Source organism: Vulpes lagopus, chromosome 10 (assembly GCF_018345385.1).
Source record: "Vulpes lagopus strain Blue_001 chromosome 10, ASM1834538v1, whole genome shotgun sequence".
Taxonomy (NCBI): domain Eukaryota; kingdom Metazoa; phylum Chordata; class Mammalia; order Carnivora; family Canidae; genus Vulpes; species Vulpes lagopus.
This window is the reverse complement of record NC_054833.1, coordinates 1,986,244-1,999,903: the sequence shown is the minus strand read 5'-3', so window position 1 is coordinate 1,999,903 and position 13,660 is coordinate 1,986,244. Positions and strand designations below refer to the sequence as shown.

Sequence of the window (13,660 nt, the reverse complement as noted above, 5' to 3'; positions counted from 1 at the left end):
TCTCCCAAAAAGGCAAACAATCACAAGGAAACAAGTATTTTCAGGTTGCCAAATTAAAACTGCACTTCAAATTCTGATCCTCTTGTTCCAGTCTGAGATAATACCAAAACTCTCCTGTGCGTAGAGAATCTACTTCCCATACCAGAGGGAGCTCACCTGCTCATGTATTATTCCTCTCAGGGCCTTTCAGGGACCCCTCCCCTGCTGCACAAAATCAGAAATCGAGCCCATAGCCTGCCCCTCACCTAAAACTCAAACCAAACCTCAGAGGATTCTTTCCCTCTTGCTATTTCCCTAATTTTTTTATTATTAGTATTCTCTTTTATTCTTGGTTTGCTTTTTTCCACTGTCAGGAATTCCCTGTGACATCTCCAGCCTCCAGGATTTTAAAATGTTCTCTGCCAGAAATGCCCTTAACTCCACTGCATCCCTAACAAACACACGCACGCACAGTTTTTTAAATCAACAACTCACCTTTCTGCTCAATCAAAACGCTATTGGAGAAGCTGAGCCACACTAATAAAGTCTCTCACAGCCAGCCACAAAGGACTGGCTGTATTCCCAGCCCCAGACTAATCATTACTAAGTGGCTGGGACCCTCAGGACTACTGCCATTGAATCAGGACCTGATCCCTGAGACTAGTGAGAAACTCTGCCTTCCCTGGAGCACAGGACAACCAGCAAGGGGAGACCCAGACAACACTGAAAAACGTTAGAGAAAAGGGGGGGAGGGGTGGTGTCATGGCACCGCCTGATACAAAGCCTTCTAGGCAGAAAGGAAGAGCATCCATTTGGTCATTCCTACCCAGGTGCCAAGCACTTAATTGTGTCCTGAGGATTCAGAGCAGGGCTTCTAACCTTATGAGTGCATCAAAATCACCTGGAGGCTTGCTGGAGGACAGATTACTGGACCCACTCCCAGAGATTCTGTTCCTTGGCTCTGGGCAAAATCTGGGAACTTGGCTTCCTAACAAGTTTCCACAGATACAAATGTTGCTTGTAGCTACTCTGCTTTGAGAACATCTGATACATGGAGAACAAGCCAAACAAAAGCCCTTCCTGTGTGTGTGTGTGGTGGTGGGGGGGGGGGGGGGGGGGGGGGGTTCTGATGGTAAAGTTGAGCTTATGACATATGAGGAAAGGAAAATCAGGAGTGCCTGGGTGGCTCTGTCAGTTCAGCATCTGCCTTTACCTCAGGTTATGATCCCAGGGACCTGGGTTCAAGCCCCACATTTGGGCTCCCTGCTCTGAGGAGAATCTGCTTCTCCCTCTACACCCACCCCACTCTTGTGCTCTCGATCTCTCTCAAATAAAATCTTATATAAAAATGAGGAAAGAGGGATCCCTGGGTGGCGCAGTGGTTTGGCGCCTGCCTTTGGCCCGGGGCGCGATCCTGGAGACCCGGGATCGAATCCCACGTCGGGCTCACGGTGCATGGAGCCTGCTTCTCCCTCTGCCTCTCTCTGTGTGTGTGTGTGTGTGTGTGTGACTATCATAAATAAATAAAAATTAAAAAAAAAAATGAGGAAAGAAAAATCAGAGGAGAGTTGAAGCAATTCCTTTATTTGGTCAGATATTGATTTCCTCTGTGTGAGGTATTAAGCTACAGCAGGAAGTGTTGGACAAGAGACCGCTCTCTGGGCCTGAGATCCCGGTGGGAGAGGAGAGATCATCATCACACTGATGCCTCAGCTCAATCATTTCAAATAGCAGTTCTCACCGCTATGAAATCATTTGAAATAAAACAGGTGCCCTGATACTGATGAGATGATGCTTCCAATGAGGAAACCAATGACCTAGGGGGTAGTCCAGGGCAAGGGACTGTTGGTACAATAAAGTCCTAGGGCAGGGATGACTTTGTGCTCATGGGTGGAAGGGATCCAGGGTGGCTCAGAGGCTGGGAGACTTGTAAGCAAAGGTCAGGTGTTAGGACATAAGACTGAGGGTTAAACGGGTGCCTGAAAATGTTGGGCTTTGTGGGCCAAAGAAGGCACCCAGATAATTATTGTGTCAAGAGAAACTATTAGAATTTGAAAGCACTCAGGGTGCTGTGTGGAAAATGGTATTTGTGGGTTTAGAGGTAGAAACAAGCAGAAGAAAGAATGGAAGAGTTATTGCAATAACCCTGGTGAAATTATTACAGGTGCTATGGACGAGAAAGTCCCAAGAATTCATTGATGAACACAGTTTCATGGGTAAAGAAAAGTATGGATGACATTGATGGAGCACTTTCCAGGTGTTGAAGACACTGTGCCAGACTCTCTCCTTAAAGGGCAGCTCACATCATCCTTCTCAACATCCACAGTACCCACATACAACCATTCTCTCTGTCTAGTTGACTAGGGATGAGCCAGGTGTGGGGATGGAGTTGGAACCAGATGTGTGCTTGCCCACAGGTTGTGTGCTTACCCACAGCCTACGATGAGGCTGAAGTTCTTGGATGAATGATCACCAACTATGGGACAGGCTGAGGTTTCAGAAACTGGGACAGGACCATTTTTAAATCCCCATCAACATTCCACTGGAGGGTCAAGTAAGTAGTTGTAGATATGAACCTGATATTCAGAGGCAACTTTGGGACTGTACAAAGAAATGTTTAAATATTTGGAGTGGCAATTTTACTGTGCTTGGCACACATTAACACTGGTATTTACCCATGGAGAAAGAATAAGGAATGACTCAAACTTCAGAGAAAAAGAAGGGAGCCAAAGATTCTAAATGCTTAGGAAGAGAATGAGGAGAATAGACTCACAAAAGTCAAGAAAAGAGTATGTCAGGAAAGAGGACATGGCCAACCTATGGTGATGTGTATGAGATGAGGAAAATGACCTTTGCATATGATAAATGGATCTCACTGGAAATTTGGATTATAGGTAACAAAGAGTTACCCAGATTTCGGGGGGACAGCTTCAGGAGTATTCCCTCTTACCTAGGCTTTAAGTGTCCGCACTATGTTGTTCCTCTCTGTCTTGGGTCATCATGGATGACTGATGCTGGCACCTCTCCAGCTGGATCAGTTAGGTTTGCTTTCCTAGAAACTAGAAAACAGGACAGAACAGAAAGTCCTGCCTGCTCAGCAATTTTGTCAGGGTGGTAGGAGAACATCTCCTTCAAAGGTTTTTTACATTGCTTAAATAAACTGGAATTGAGTTTTTATGGTTGCATCCACAAATCGTTCATCATTTCACTCACAACTTCTCAGGGAAACATGTAAAGTCAAATATGGTCATGTTAATCATCCTCCACTATCCTGCTCAGTGTCACAGAAGTATTAACTTACCCTCACGTTACCTATGATGGAGAGTGGTTAGTGATTTGCTGCAGACCACAAAGACAGAAAGAGACAGGTCAGGACTTTAAGAGCATGTATTCATAATTTATAGGTCCCCTTCTTTTTCTCTGGGCCTAATGTCATGAGCAATAATGATAATAGTAACAGCAATAATAATCAAAGAGAAAACATAGAGCACTTACCGTGCACCATGCACTGGACAAATGGTTTGGTTTTATTCACCCCAAACCTATAAGGTCAATACTACTGTTTTCCCCATTTTACAGATGGGGCAACAGAGACACAGAGAGGTTAAGTGACTCAACCAAAGACAACACAAGCACAAATCTCTCTCTGTACAAGGCTTCCAGTTTCATAGATTTTATATATACCTGACATGATATTGGGAACTTGTAAACTTAACCTATGATTTGCTCAAAGACCTAGACTACTACATACTGAGGCCTTGTACTGTTATTTACCCAGATGGGTGAATGGAAGACATTTCAGTGGGCCTTAGGAAAAATTCATGACTTCCTCCTGAATCAGGGTGAAAATTAATTCCTCATTGCTTGTATTTACCCCCAAATCATGTGAGACTCAGTTTGTACTTTCAAGCTTTAACTTTAAGGAGTTATTCATGTCACACAGGACAGATCCACCGTGATCAGTTCACCTCTGAAGGGCAACTCTGCTCTTCCTGACAAGTCCAGGATCTTTTCCCGTCAAGTCATTGCTCTGCTATCCCCTGGGACCTGATGTCCCTGCCAAGGGACTGTTGGATCACCTTCTTACCTGGTGGGAAAGGGGAAAGCCCAGACCTGGGAGTGACTTCTGACTTTCGGAGCTCTTAGCCACATTCTTACCTGTGTTCCAGGAAAGCTGGGACATGTTGCCTAAGGCTACAAGGCCACCCGCCCAGCTGTGTAGTTTATTCTGTTCAAGTGAACAATCTTAATGGGGGGGAAAAAAAGCCAGCCTACACAGCAAGGAACCTCTAAGACTCTCCACAAAACCAAACACACTGGGATCACACCAAAGGATACAGGAGTAAGGTGGCAGTCTGTGGCATGCTTAAAGAACCTAAGAACAAGAAAGCGGGAACTCACTAGAAAACCAACGTAATTTTTCCCTAATCTACTGATAACTAGGCAAGGTGGGATTTAAACCCTAAAAACCTGGGCTCGCACAGTCAGGATAGGCTGCATGCAGACCATAGAACCATCACCTGTTAACTGAAGGGACCTCAGAAGCCTAAGATTATGTCCGATAATTAACGAAGGCACTCGATTAAAGCACCTTTTAAGTGGACCTATAGCACGTGTACATTAGGTGGTCTTGGAGGAAGATCAGAACCTCTGGATGGAATTCAGTGGAGGCGAGGCGGACACGTCCTTCCCCCCCCACAAGATGCCTCACGACTGACCGGCACTAAGGGGTCAAATTTAGAAGGGGAAGCACAGTTGCCTGGGCAAATGGAGACACCCAACTAGGTGTAATCTGCCGGAAGCAAGAAATTCACAGCGATAGTACAAAGTGAGCACCTCTTTCTGTAGACTAGATAGGTGGCCCTGAAAAGGGCCTTTGGTTGCAAACTGGGATTTCCTGGAGCTGAACTCACAACTCAGCCGCCGAAGCCGTAGAGGGTGCGGCCCTGGCGCTTGAGCGCGTAGACCACGTCCATGGCCGTGACCGTCTTGCGCTTGGCGTGCTCCGTGTAGGTGACGGCGTCCCGAATCACGTTCTCCAGGAACACCTTGAGCACCCCGCGGGTCTCCTCGTAGATGAGGCCCGAGATGCGCTTGACGCCGCCGCGCCGGGCCAGCCGCCGGATGGCGGGCTTGGTGATGCCCTGGATGTTGTCGCGCAGCACCTTGCGGTGGCGCTTGGCGCCGCCCTTGCCCAGCCCCTTCCCGCCCTTGCCGCGGCCTGACATGACGAGACCAGAATCTCCGGAACCTGCACGGCACTACCAGCTGCCCCCACGCCGCATTTTTATAACAATGTGACGGACCTGTTTGAAAACCGCAAGCGCAGGGGCGGATCCACACTCCGTTCCCGCCCATCGCCCTTCTAGCCTTTGCTCAGACTGTGCAGACCCGGAAGGCCGGGCGCCCCAAGCAGGAGTCTGTGCCGGGGCAAGGGGATTCCGTAAATCCTCTCGAGTATGTGATCCGTGCAGTGGCCTTGCAGCACTTGCAGCCGCTCTGCCGGGCACCCGCTATGCCGGCCCCCAATGCATACGCTTTCCACAAAGACCTCGTCCTTCACATTTCCCAAACAAGGGCAGAAATATTTAGATCCTCCTCGCTGTCGTCCCTAGGAGAGGTTTTCAATAACATTTAAAGCTAATCCTATCTGTATTGCTAAGATTCTGTTCGTGTTATCGACCGATGGGAGTCCGGTCCCTGCGGAGGGCTGGCTGGCTGGGATGCAGGCTGTCCGGTCCCTGCGGAGGGAACGGACACAATCGCCTTAAACATTTCAAAGTCAAGTCAGGTTCCACCCTGAAGGCTGCGCTGAGCCTTTGTAAACGCCTGTAGGCCAAAGTGAGGAGAGCCGGGTTCTGCTGTGAGTCTCCACTCTGCGACTTCAGTGTATACTTAGTTATGCACAGCTTAGAGGTAGCGCGGTGTCCGCCTCCACGTTCTGGTGCTCCGGCCTTTGGCATAACCTAGAACGCGGCTCTGGACACAGCCTGCCGCCGTGCTACCTACAGGACCTCGGGCGGGCTATACTCGCTTCTTTTCCTTTCCAAATGTATAAGAAAGTCTAAGTCATAGAGCATTGAATTTTCAAAGGGAAAACCCACGTAAAGCGTTTACTATCCGCAAATAAGCACTCACAAAATGATTATGATATATTATTGTGGATGTTTCTCTGATCCTTCACTCACTAATCACTCCTCGGAATGATGAGCCTAACAGCATCCTAGTTTCCTACATATTTCTTTCCAGAACTCCTTAAAAACAATAAGCACTGAAAGATTGAATTCAGCACTAATCCGTTTGTGGGGTTCTAGTTGACTTTGTGGGGATTTGGCTTCTCCAGGGAGAAGCTGAATTACAGGAGTATAAGTTTGTTAATGCTTATTTAGTACTCTGTTTAGGTTTTTCTCTCTCCTTCCTATTACTACAGATAGATCATTTTTTTTACTGGGTTCTTTTGCTCACCACCATGTAAAGGGACCAAACCCCATAATTTTCACAATAATTTACCATATTTAATAGGAATATGGTTGCTGAAACATGCATCCTGTATATTGATATAAGGATCAAGTCTCTCTAAGGAGAGACATACTTGGACTACTCAGAACCCACTGGTGTTCATTGGAGCTGGCTACATTGATAGTTCCTTTGAACCCTTACTAAGCAGCTGTTGAACATATGAGAAGCCAAGAATGTATAGAATAACCCTAGAGAGCAAGTTATCAAAAGCACAAAGCGAAGAATTTGTATTTCAAATGAAAATCAAGAAGTTGTTTCTCTAACCTGTGAATCTCTCAGGGTGTCAGGGGCTTTTGATAAAAGCTGAAATCCAGATGATGAAAACCGGAAAATGTCAAAGTGTAAGGGGTCATGCTTCGCTATAGAATGTAATCAGCGTGATTCCTCCCAAGGAAATTTTAATTATTTTTGCTTTCCCCAACTGTAGCAAACACAATTCCAGGAGAGAGCTGACACCAGGCTGCTTTCATGTTGGAGGACTGAACTCGGAGCCAATCAGCGCGCAGCGTCTTTGTTGTATATATACACACACACAGGCACACACGCACACAGGCATGCACACTGGGCCAGGAGCTCAACTCCTAGACTCGATTAATATTATTTTCTCTTTTCAGTTTTAGGACCCCAAACCCACCATGTCCAAGACCGCTCCTGCCGCTCCTCCCCCCTCCAACACCGCCCAGAAAACGCAGGTGAAGAAGGCCCAGAAGTCCGCCGGCGCAGCCAAGCGCAAGGCGTCCGGGCCCCCGGTGTCCGAGCTCATCACCAAGGCCGTGGCCACGTCCAAGGAGCGCAGCGGCGTGTCCCTGGCCGCGCTCAAGAAGGCGCTGGCGGCCGCCGGCTACGACGTGGAGAAGAACAACAGCCGCATCAAGCTGGGCCTCAAGAGCCTGGTGAGCAAGGGGACCCTGGTGCAGACCAAGGGCACCGGCGCCTCGGGCTCCTTCAAGCTCAACAAGAAGGCGGCCTCCGGGGAGGCCAAGAAGGCAGCGGAGACCGGCACCCCCAAGAAGAGCGCCAAGAAGACCCCGAAAAAGGCCAAGATGCCCGCCGCGGCGACCGTCACCAAGAAGGTGACCAAGAGCCCCAAGAAGGTGAAGGCGGCCAAGTCCAAGCGGGCAGCTGAGACAGCCAAGAAGAACCCTAAGAAGGCCAAGAAGCCTCCCACCGCCGCCTTCACCAAGAAGGTGGCCAAGAGCCCAAAGAAGGAGAAGGTGGCCAAGGCCAAAGCAGCCAAACCCAATATGGCGGCCACCAAGAAGTAAGAATTCAGGCCACAGAAGAATGCTTTAACGCGTCTTTTCAGAGCCACACAAATAATCTTATGAAAGAATTGTATCACTTGCTTCCTCCAGCATCTTTCACAATTCAACCAAGTACACAGCAACCTTTCATTAAAAAAGGGATGGACCTTGGCTCTAAAAACAGCCTTTGAGCTTAAGGCTAGCTGCTATCACCGGCTTAAAAGAATTTACACCCTCTCCCCGCGGATGCGGCGCGCCAGCTGGATGTCCTTGGGCATGATGGTGACGCGCTTGGCGTGGATGGCGCACAGGTTGGTGTCCTCGAAGAGCCCCACCAGGTAGGCCTCGCACGCCTCCTGCAGCGCCATGACGGCCGAGCTCTGGAAGCGCAGGTCGGTCTTGAAGTCCTGCGCGATCTCGCGCACCAGGCGCTGGAACGGCAGCTTGCGGATCAGCAGCTCCGTGGACTTCTGGTAGCGCCGGATCTCGCGCAGGGCCACCGTGCCGGGCCGGTAGCGGTGCGGCTTCTTGACGCCGCCGGTGGCCGGCGCGCTCTTGCGGGCCGCCTTGGTGGCCAGCTGCTTGCGCGGGGCCTTGCCGCCCACCCACTTACATGGTGACAGCTGTTTGCGCAAGGCCTGATGGACAAGCAAGCAGTTGCCTTCCTGCAAGGCATCCTAAAATTAACCACAACACTTACATGAAGGAAAGAGGAAACCATACCACACTCTTATCTCTCTGATTGGACAGACATTTAATTCCCTAAGGCTCCAAGGGAATCAAACCAATATTGGTTAGTAACCTTCACTCCCTGAATCACATGACCTCCAGTACATTTAATCCAAAAATTAATGTCTTCAAAGAAAAAAATCAACATCTTCCTCCAATCTATTAACCTAACTGCTTATGTTTTCAACTTTCTCATCTTTACCTTATTTATAGTGATCTATTATATACCTTAACTGTTTATTTACAATGTTCTCTGGCTTTTGAAAGCAGAATTTAATGCAAATTATTACAATGATACTTCTTGTGAGCTGAATAAAAATTTAAAGTATGGCCTCTCAAACTGGCTTTCTTTACATAATTTTGAAAAGACACCCTCTAGATGCGATTGTCCCTGTAATTTTTTACCTTCGATCGAGGTTAGGAAGGCTAATTTAAGGTCTATTTCTTGATGCCTCTGTTCAAAGTCAGATTTTTTATTTTTATTTTTATTTTTTTTAAGATTTTATTTATTTATTCATGAGAGACACACAGAGATAGAGAGAGAGGCAGAGGGAGACGCAGGGGAGAGCCTGACATGGGACTGGATTCCGGGTCTCCAAGATCAGGCCCTGGGCTAAAGGCTGCCCTAAACCGCTGAGCCACCAGGGCTGTCCTCAAAGTCAGATTTTTTTTTAAGACTTATTTATTTATTATTATTCATGATAGACACACAGAGCGAGAGAGAGAGAGTCAGAGACACAGAAGGAGGGAAAAGCAGGCTGCAGGCCTGGAGCACGATGTGGGACTTGATCCCATGACTCCAGGATCACAACCTGGGCGAAAGGCAGGTGCCAAACCACCGAGCCACCCAGGGATCCCCCAAAGTCAGATTTTTAAATATATTTTATACAGCGGAATGTACCATGACCCCTGAGTTATTTCATACTTATTACTATAATTTCATCAAACATATTTGCACTAAGAAAAATTTGTGAAAATGTTGTTAAAAGATACCCAAAGTGGTAAATGGCATAGATATCATTGTCTGTCTTTTTAAAGTCATGTTGAACCCAGAGAAGAAGCTCTGTCTAAAGGACAACTGATTCCAGGGCATATAGCATTGTATTCCAGATTACAACAGAATGGCCGTAGCCCAGTAAAGTCGGGTTTATTGGTTTACTTATTGGTTTATTGTTTTTTAAAGTCTGAATTGCAAAATAAATAAATAAATAAATGAATAAATAAATAAATAAATAAAATAAAGTCTGAATTGCAGATGCTTTGGGCTACCAAGGTGCAAAACAACAGCTTTCAATAATGTATCAATAAAGGTATAGTTTTGGGACGCCTGCATAGCTCAGTATTTGAGCATGGGCCTTTGGCTCAGGGCAGGATCCCAGGGTCTGGGAATCTAATACCACACCTGGCTCCCTGCAGAGAACCTGCTTCTCCCTCTGCCTGTCTCTGCCTCTCTGTCTCTCACTTTATTTTATAAACAAATAAAATCTTTAATAAAAAATTAAAACGAAGGCATTGTTTTATCACTAACTGGATTTGAATCTAAACTTTCAACATAAACCAAGCGTTATGCTTCCCATTATCTGATGGTTTACAATGCCGAGACTGCAGTATATAAACATGTGTAGCACAAATTTTAATTTGCCAGTAACAACTTTTTTTATGGTAACTCTAAACTGATTAGTTTCAGCTTTCTGTGTAGTTGGAAGCACAAACATCTACTCCCAGGTGATGAACTACCCTGCAGGGGTTTTTCAGCTAGTTACAATTAATTTAAAAAAAAAAAAATGTAAGCCCTTTTCAATGAGTATGGGGGTGGCTCTGAAAAGAGCCTTTGGTTAAAAGTAACACCTCGATGAATTAAGATTGTATTTTACCACTTTACTTCCCCTTGGCCTTGTGGTGGCTCTCGGTCTTCTTGGGCAGCAGCACGGCCTGGATGTTGGGCAGGACGCCGCCCTGCGCGATGGTCACGCGGCCCAGCAGCTTGTTGAGCTCCTCGTCGTTGCGGATGGCCAGCTGCAGGTGGCGCGGGATGATGCGCGTCTTCTTGTTGTCGCGGGCCGCGTTGCCCGCCAGCTCCAGGATCTCGGCCGTCAGGTACTCCAGCACGGCCGCCAGGTACACCGGCGCGCCCGCCCCGACCCGCTCCGAGTAGTTGCCCTTGCGGAGCAGGCGGTGGACGCGGCCCACCGGGAACTGGAGCCCGGCCCGCGACGAGCGCGTCTTGGCCTTGGCGCGAGCCTTGCCGCCCTGCTTTCCGCGTCCCGACATCTTAACAATCTCTGACCACTCGGGTTACAAAGGGAAAAAGAAATGGAAGCACGAGTCCTTTCCACAAATGAGAAACAATTATACTTGCAAGCCGAATTGTAAATTAGGGGGTTTCATTGGCTAAAACAATTTTGACGTCTGCACCAATTACAAATCAGAATTAAAGACACGTAATTTCCGTACTAACTTGCAGTTTATTTATTCAATCAGTCTGACTCTTAAAACTTCACTCCCATAGGAGTCATACAAATATTATGAGCGTTGTAAGGAGGACACATATCTGTAATCTCCGAAGCATAGTTCTTCTGCGTCATGCCCGAGCCCGCCAAGTCCGCGCCGGCCCCGAAGAAGGGCTCCAAGAAGGCGGTGACCAAGGCGCAGAAGAAGGACGGCAAGAAGCGCAAGCGCAGCCGCAAGGAGAGCTACTCGGTGTACGTGTACAAGGTGCTGAAGCAGGTGCACCCCGATACGGGCATCTCGTCCAAGGCCATGGGCATCATGAACTCGTTCGTCAACGACAACTACGAGCGCATCGCGGGCGAGGCGTCGCGCCTGGCGCATTACAACAAGCGCTCGACCATCACGTCCAGGGAGATCCAGACGGCCGTGCGCCTGCTGTTTCCCTTGGGAGCTGGACCTCCAAATAATCCTGACCATATGTCTTCATATATGTCCCTTAAGACACTTAAGAGCCAGCCAGATTTTCAGCGTAAGTTGTAATGGCTTTAAGAGTTAATGTAACAGCTGAATGTGTTTTGCTTTGCTTTGCTGAAAATGTTAGGCTTGCGGTTGTGTGGTACTAGCAGTTCAAAATACATACTTTTTCACTGGTTGTAAGAGAAAGGTAGGATATAGTTAATGGCAGGATGGATTTCTCTTGTCTCTACTTCCCGTTTTGACTACGCGCCTGGCTCAGGTGATACAGAGATGTTTCACTGAAGCTCTTTCGATGTAGTGTCCTTTACACATTGGTTCTATGAAAAGCCAAGAGGGCTTAAGAAATTTGCAGTGCTATTTTTGTTACTGGTATGTTAGGTTAAAAAGAAACTCGTTTATTTCCAGATTAATGGACTTATATGCTTAAGGCAATATAATTTGCAAATACTAATGGGATCAAGGCAATGCATGAAAATTGGAAAACAAATATCGCTGACTACAAGATGGGCTTATTTAATTGTAATGAGAATTTTCCAAAGACTTGTTTAATGATCAGGGAGACCATTGGCAAAATCCCACGTTGCAGTAATGATGCTGGCAGTGTGGGAAAGAAATACCTTTTAGAGATATTTTAGTGCCTCTCCCTTAAAATTATTTCCCTCCAGAGTGGATTTTAAATCAGCTTCTTTCTATCTTGGTCAACAAAAATTCTTTTTAAACTAAAACAAAACAACAACAAAAAAACAAAACAACAACAAAAAAAAAAAACCTCATGTTATTCTGGTAACCTACCACTGCCCTAGCATATGTAGACATATATAACAATAAGGGAAACTCAAACTTTTTTCCTTGTAATTAGAAACCTACTTAAAGTTATAAACTGCCATGAATGGTATCCCACTTGAATTAAATGCTAAGAATGTACATATAAGAAATTTGTACAGATTCAACCCAAATAGGAAAACTACTCTATTCTTGTATAATTTCCTTCATGAATAACAAACTGTCTACTCCCTACACGACACAAGTGTGCACGCGCACACACACACACAAATGACACACACAAATGACACACACAAAGTATATGCATTTTGAAACAAAACAAAAGCAACAAGGAGAGAAATGTAAAAGAATGAAAAACAATCTAATTGGTTTTCAAATACCAGATTGCTGTATATGAGGGCTTTTATTGTTATAGCCAATTTTTGCTTTATGTAGTCCCAGAAGTAAATAAATATCTAAACAAGGTATATATGACCTTTCTTGGAGTCCATAAACACCCTGAAAGTACCTATGGTAGTTTGTCTACACGTCTTCCCCCTCGTAGAGCAGAAAGTATATCGTTTTCTATCAAATTCTAAAACCACTATGACCCATTGTGCTGGGCAGAAAAATGCCATCACGATTATATTTAACTCCTAATTTATAAGGGTCTGAATATGTTAGGTTCCATAACAGAGGGCAATAAACGTTGCAGATGGCACTAAGATTGCTGATTACCTGATTTTTTAAAGGGAGATTATCCTGAATTATCCACGTGAGCCCTATGTAATCACGTGGATACTTAAAATTGGAAGAGGTCAACTGAATACAGAACCAGAGAGGTAACAGCCAGAGGATTTGGCCAGAGGTCACTGGCATTGAAAATTGAGAAAGGCAGCCCTGTGCCAAGGAAAGATGATAGCCTCTAGGAGCTGGAAAAGGCAAGCGAACAAATTTTCTTTGAAAGATCCCCAAAAAGGCCAAATTCCTGACCCCTTGATTTTAGCTCAGTGAAATCCATACCCAAATGCTGATATACAGAACTATGAAATTATCAATTTGTACTGATTTAAGCCACTAAATCTGTGATAATCTGTCAAACCAACAGTAAGAAATTAATGCACCCACATAATTTAGGAATTAGTGATTCTGTATTCAGTGACATTAAGATGACAACTACATGTATGTGTAAATATAAATGTATAAATAGTAGAATTATTATACATGTAAATTCTTCCTAAATAGCGTAGGTTCCCATGATGTTGAAGTATCTATAATTTCGAGAACAGCATTTTATATTTCCTTTTTTTCCTGGTGTTTAAAATGTCTGGATTTAAAAGCAGCAACTCTTATTTCATGGAGTAACATTTGCCCCACTCATTGTAGTATTATTACTTTTAATTATAATTCTACTTCAAAATGCCTCCATTTATTATATATAAAGTATGGGAGAAATTGAAAATTATACTCACAATGTTCATAAAAATGTGTCAAATGTA

General features: G+C 45.6%; 5 protein-coding genes across 5 annotated transcripts; 2 read left to right on the top strand and 3 right to left on the bottom strand.

Moving 5' to 3' along the window:
- Positions 1-1,542: 1,542 nt before the first annotated feature.
- On the bottom strand, positions 1,543-5,207 carry LOC121500117 (histone H4). The gene has a single exon (XM_041771580.1). The coding sequence runs from the start codon at positions 5,205-5,207 to the stop codon at positions 4,896-4,898; it is 312 nt and encodes a 103-aa protein (XP_041627514.1). The 3' UTR covers positions 1,543-4,895.
- Positions 5,208-7,121: 1,914 nt separating this feature from the next.
- LOC121500089 (histone H1.4-like) lies at positions 7,122-7,771 on the top strand. Its single transcript, XM_041771545.1, has one exon. It carries the CDS (start codon positions 7,134-7,136, stop codon positions 7,761-7,763), a length of 630 nt encoding a protein of 209 aa, XP_041627479.1. The 5' UTR covers positions 7,122-7,133; the 3' UTR covers positions 7,764-7,771.
- A 74-nt stretch (positions 7,772-7,845) lies between these two features.
- Positions 7,846-9,375, bottom strand: LOC121499898 (histone H3.3-like). Its single transcript, XM_041771142.1, has 2 exons — positions 9,361-9,375; positions 7,846-8,419 (listed from the first exon to the last, which is right to left on the bottom strand). The coding sequence occupies exons 1-2, from the start codon at positions 9,373-9,375 to the stop codon at positions 7,970-7,972; spliced, it is 465 nt and encodes a 154-aa protein (XP_041627076.1). The 3' UTR covers positions 7,846-7,969.
- Positions 9,333-10,757, bottom strand: LOC121500104 (histone H2A type 1-B). Its single transcript, XM_041771563.1, has one exon. It carries the CDS (start codon positions 10,740-10,742, stop codon positions 10,350-10,352), a length of 393 nt encoding a protein of 130 aa, XP_041627497.1. The 5' UTR covers positions 10,743-10,757; the 3' UTR covers positions 9,333-10,349.
- Positions 10,758-10,912: 155 nt separating this feature from the next.
- Positions 10,913-13,596, top strand: LOC121500099 (histone H2B type 1-K-like). The gene has a single exon (XM_041771557.1). It carries the CDS (start codon positions 11,055-11,057, stop codon positions 11,460-11,462), a length of 408 nt encoding a protein of 135 aa, XP_041627491.1. The 5' UTR covers positions 10,913-11,054; the 3' UTR covers positions 11,463-13,596.
- The last annotated feature ends 64 nt before the right edge of the window (positions 13,597-13,660 follow it).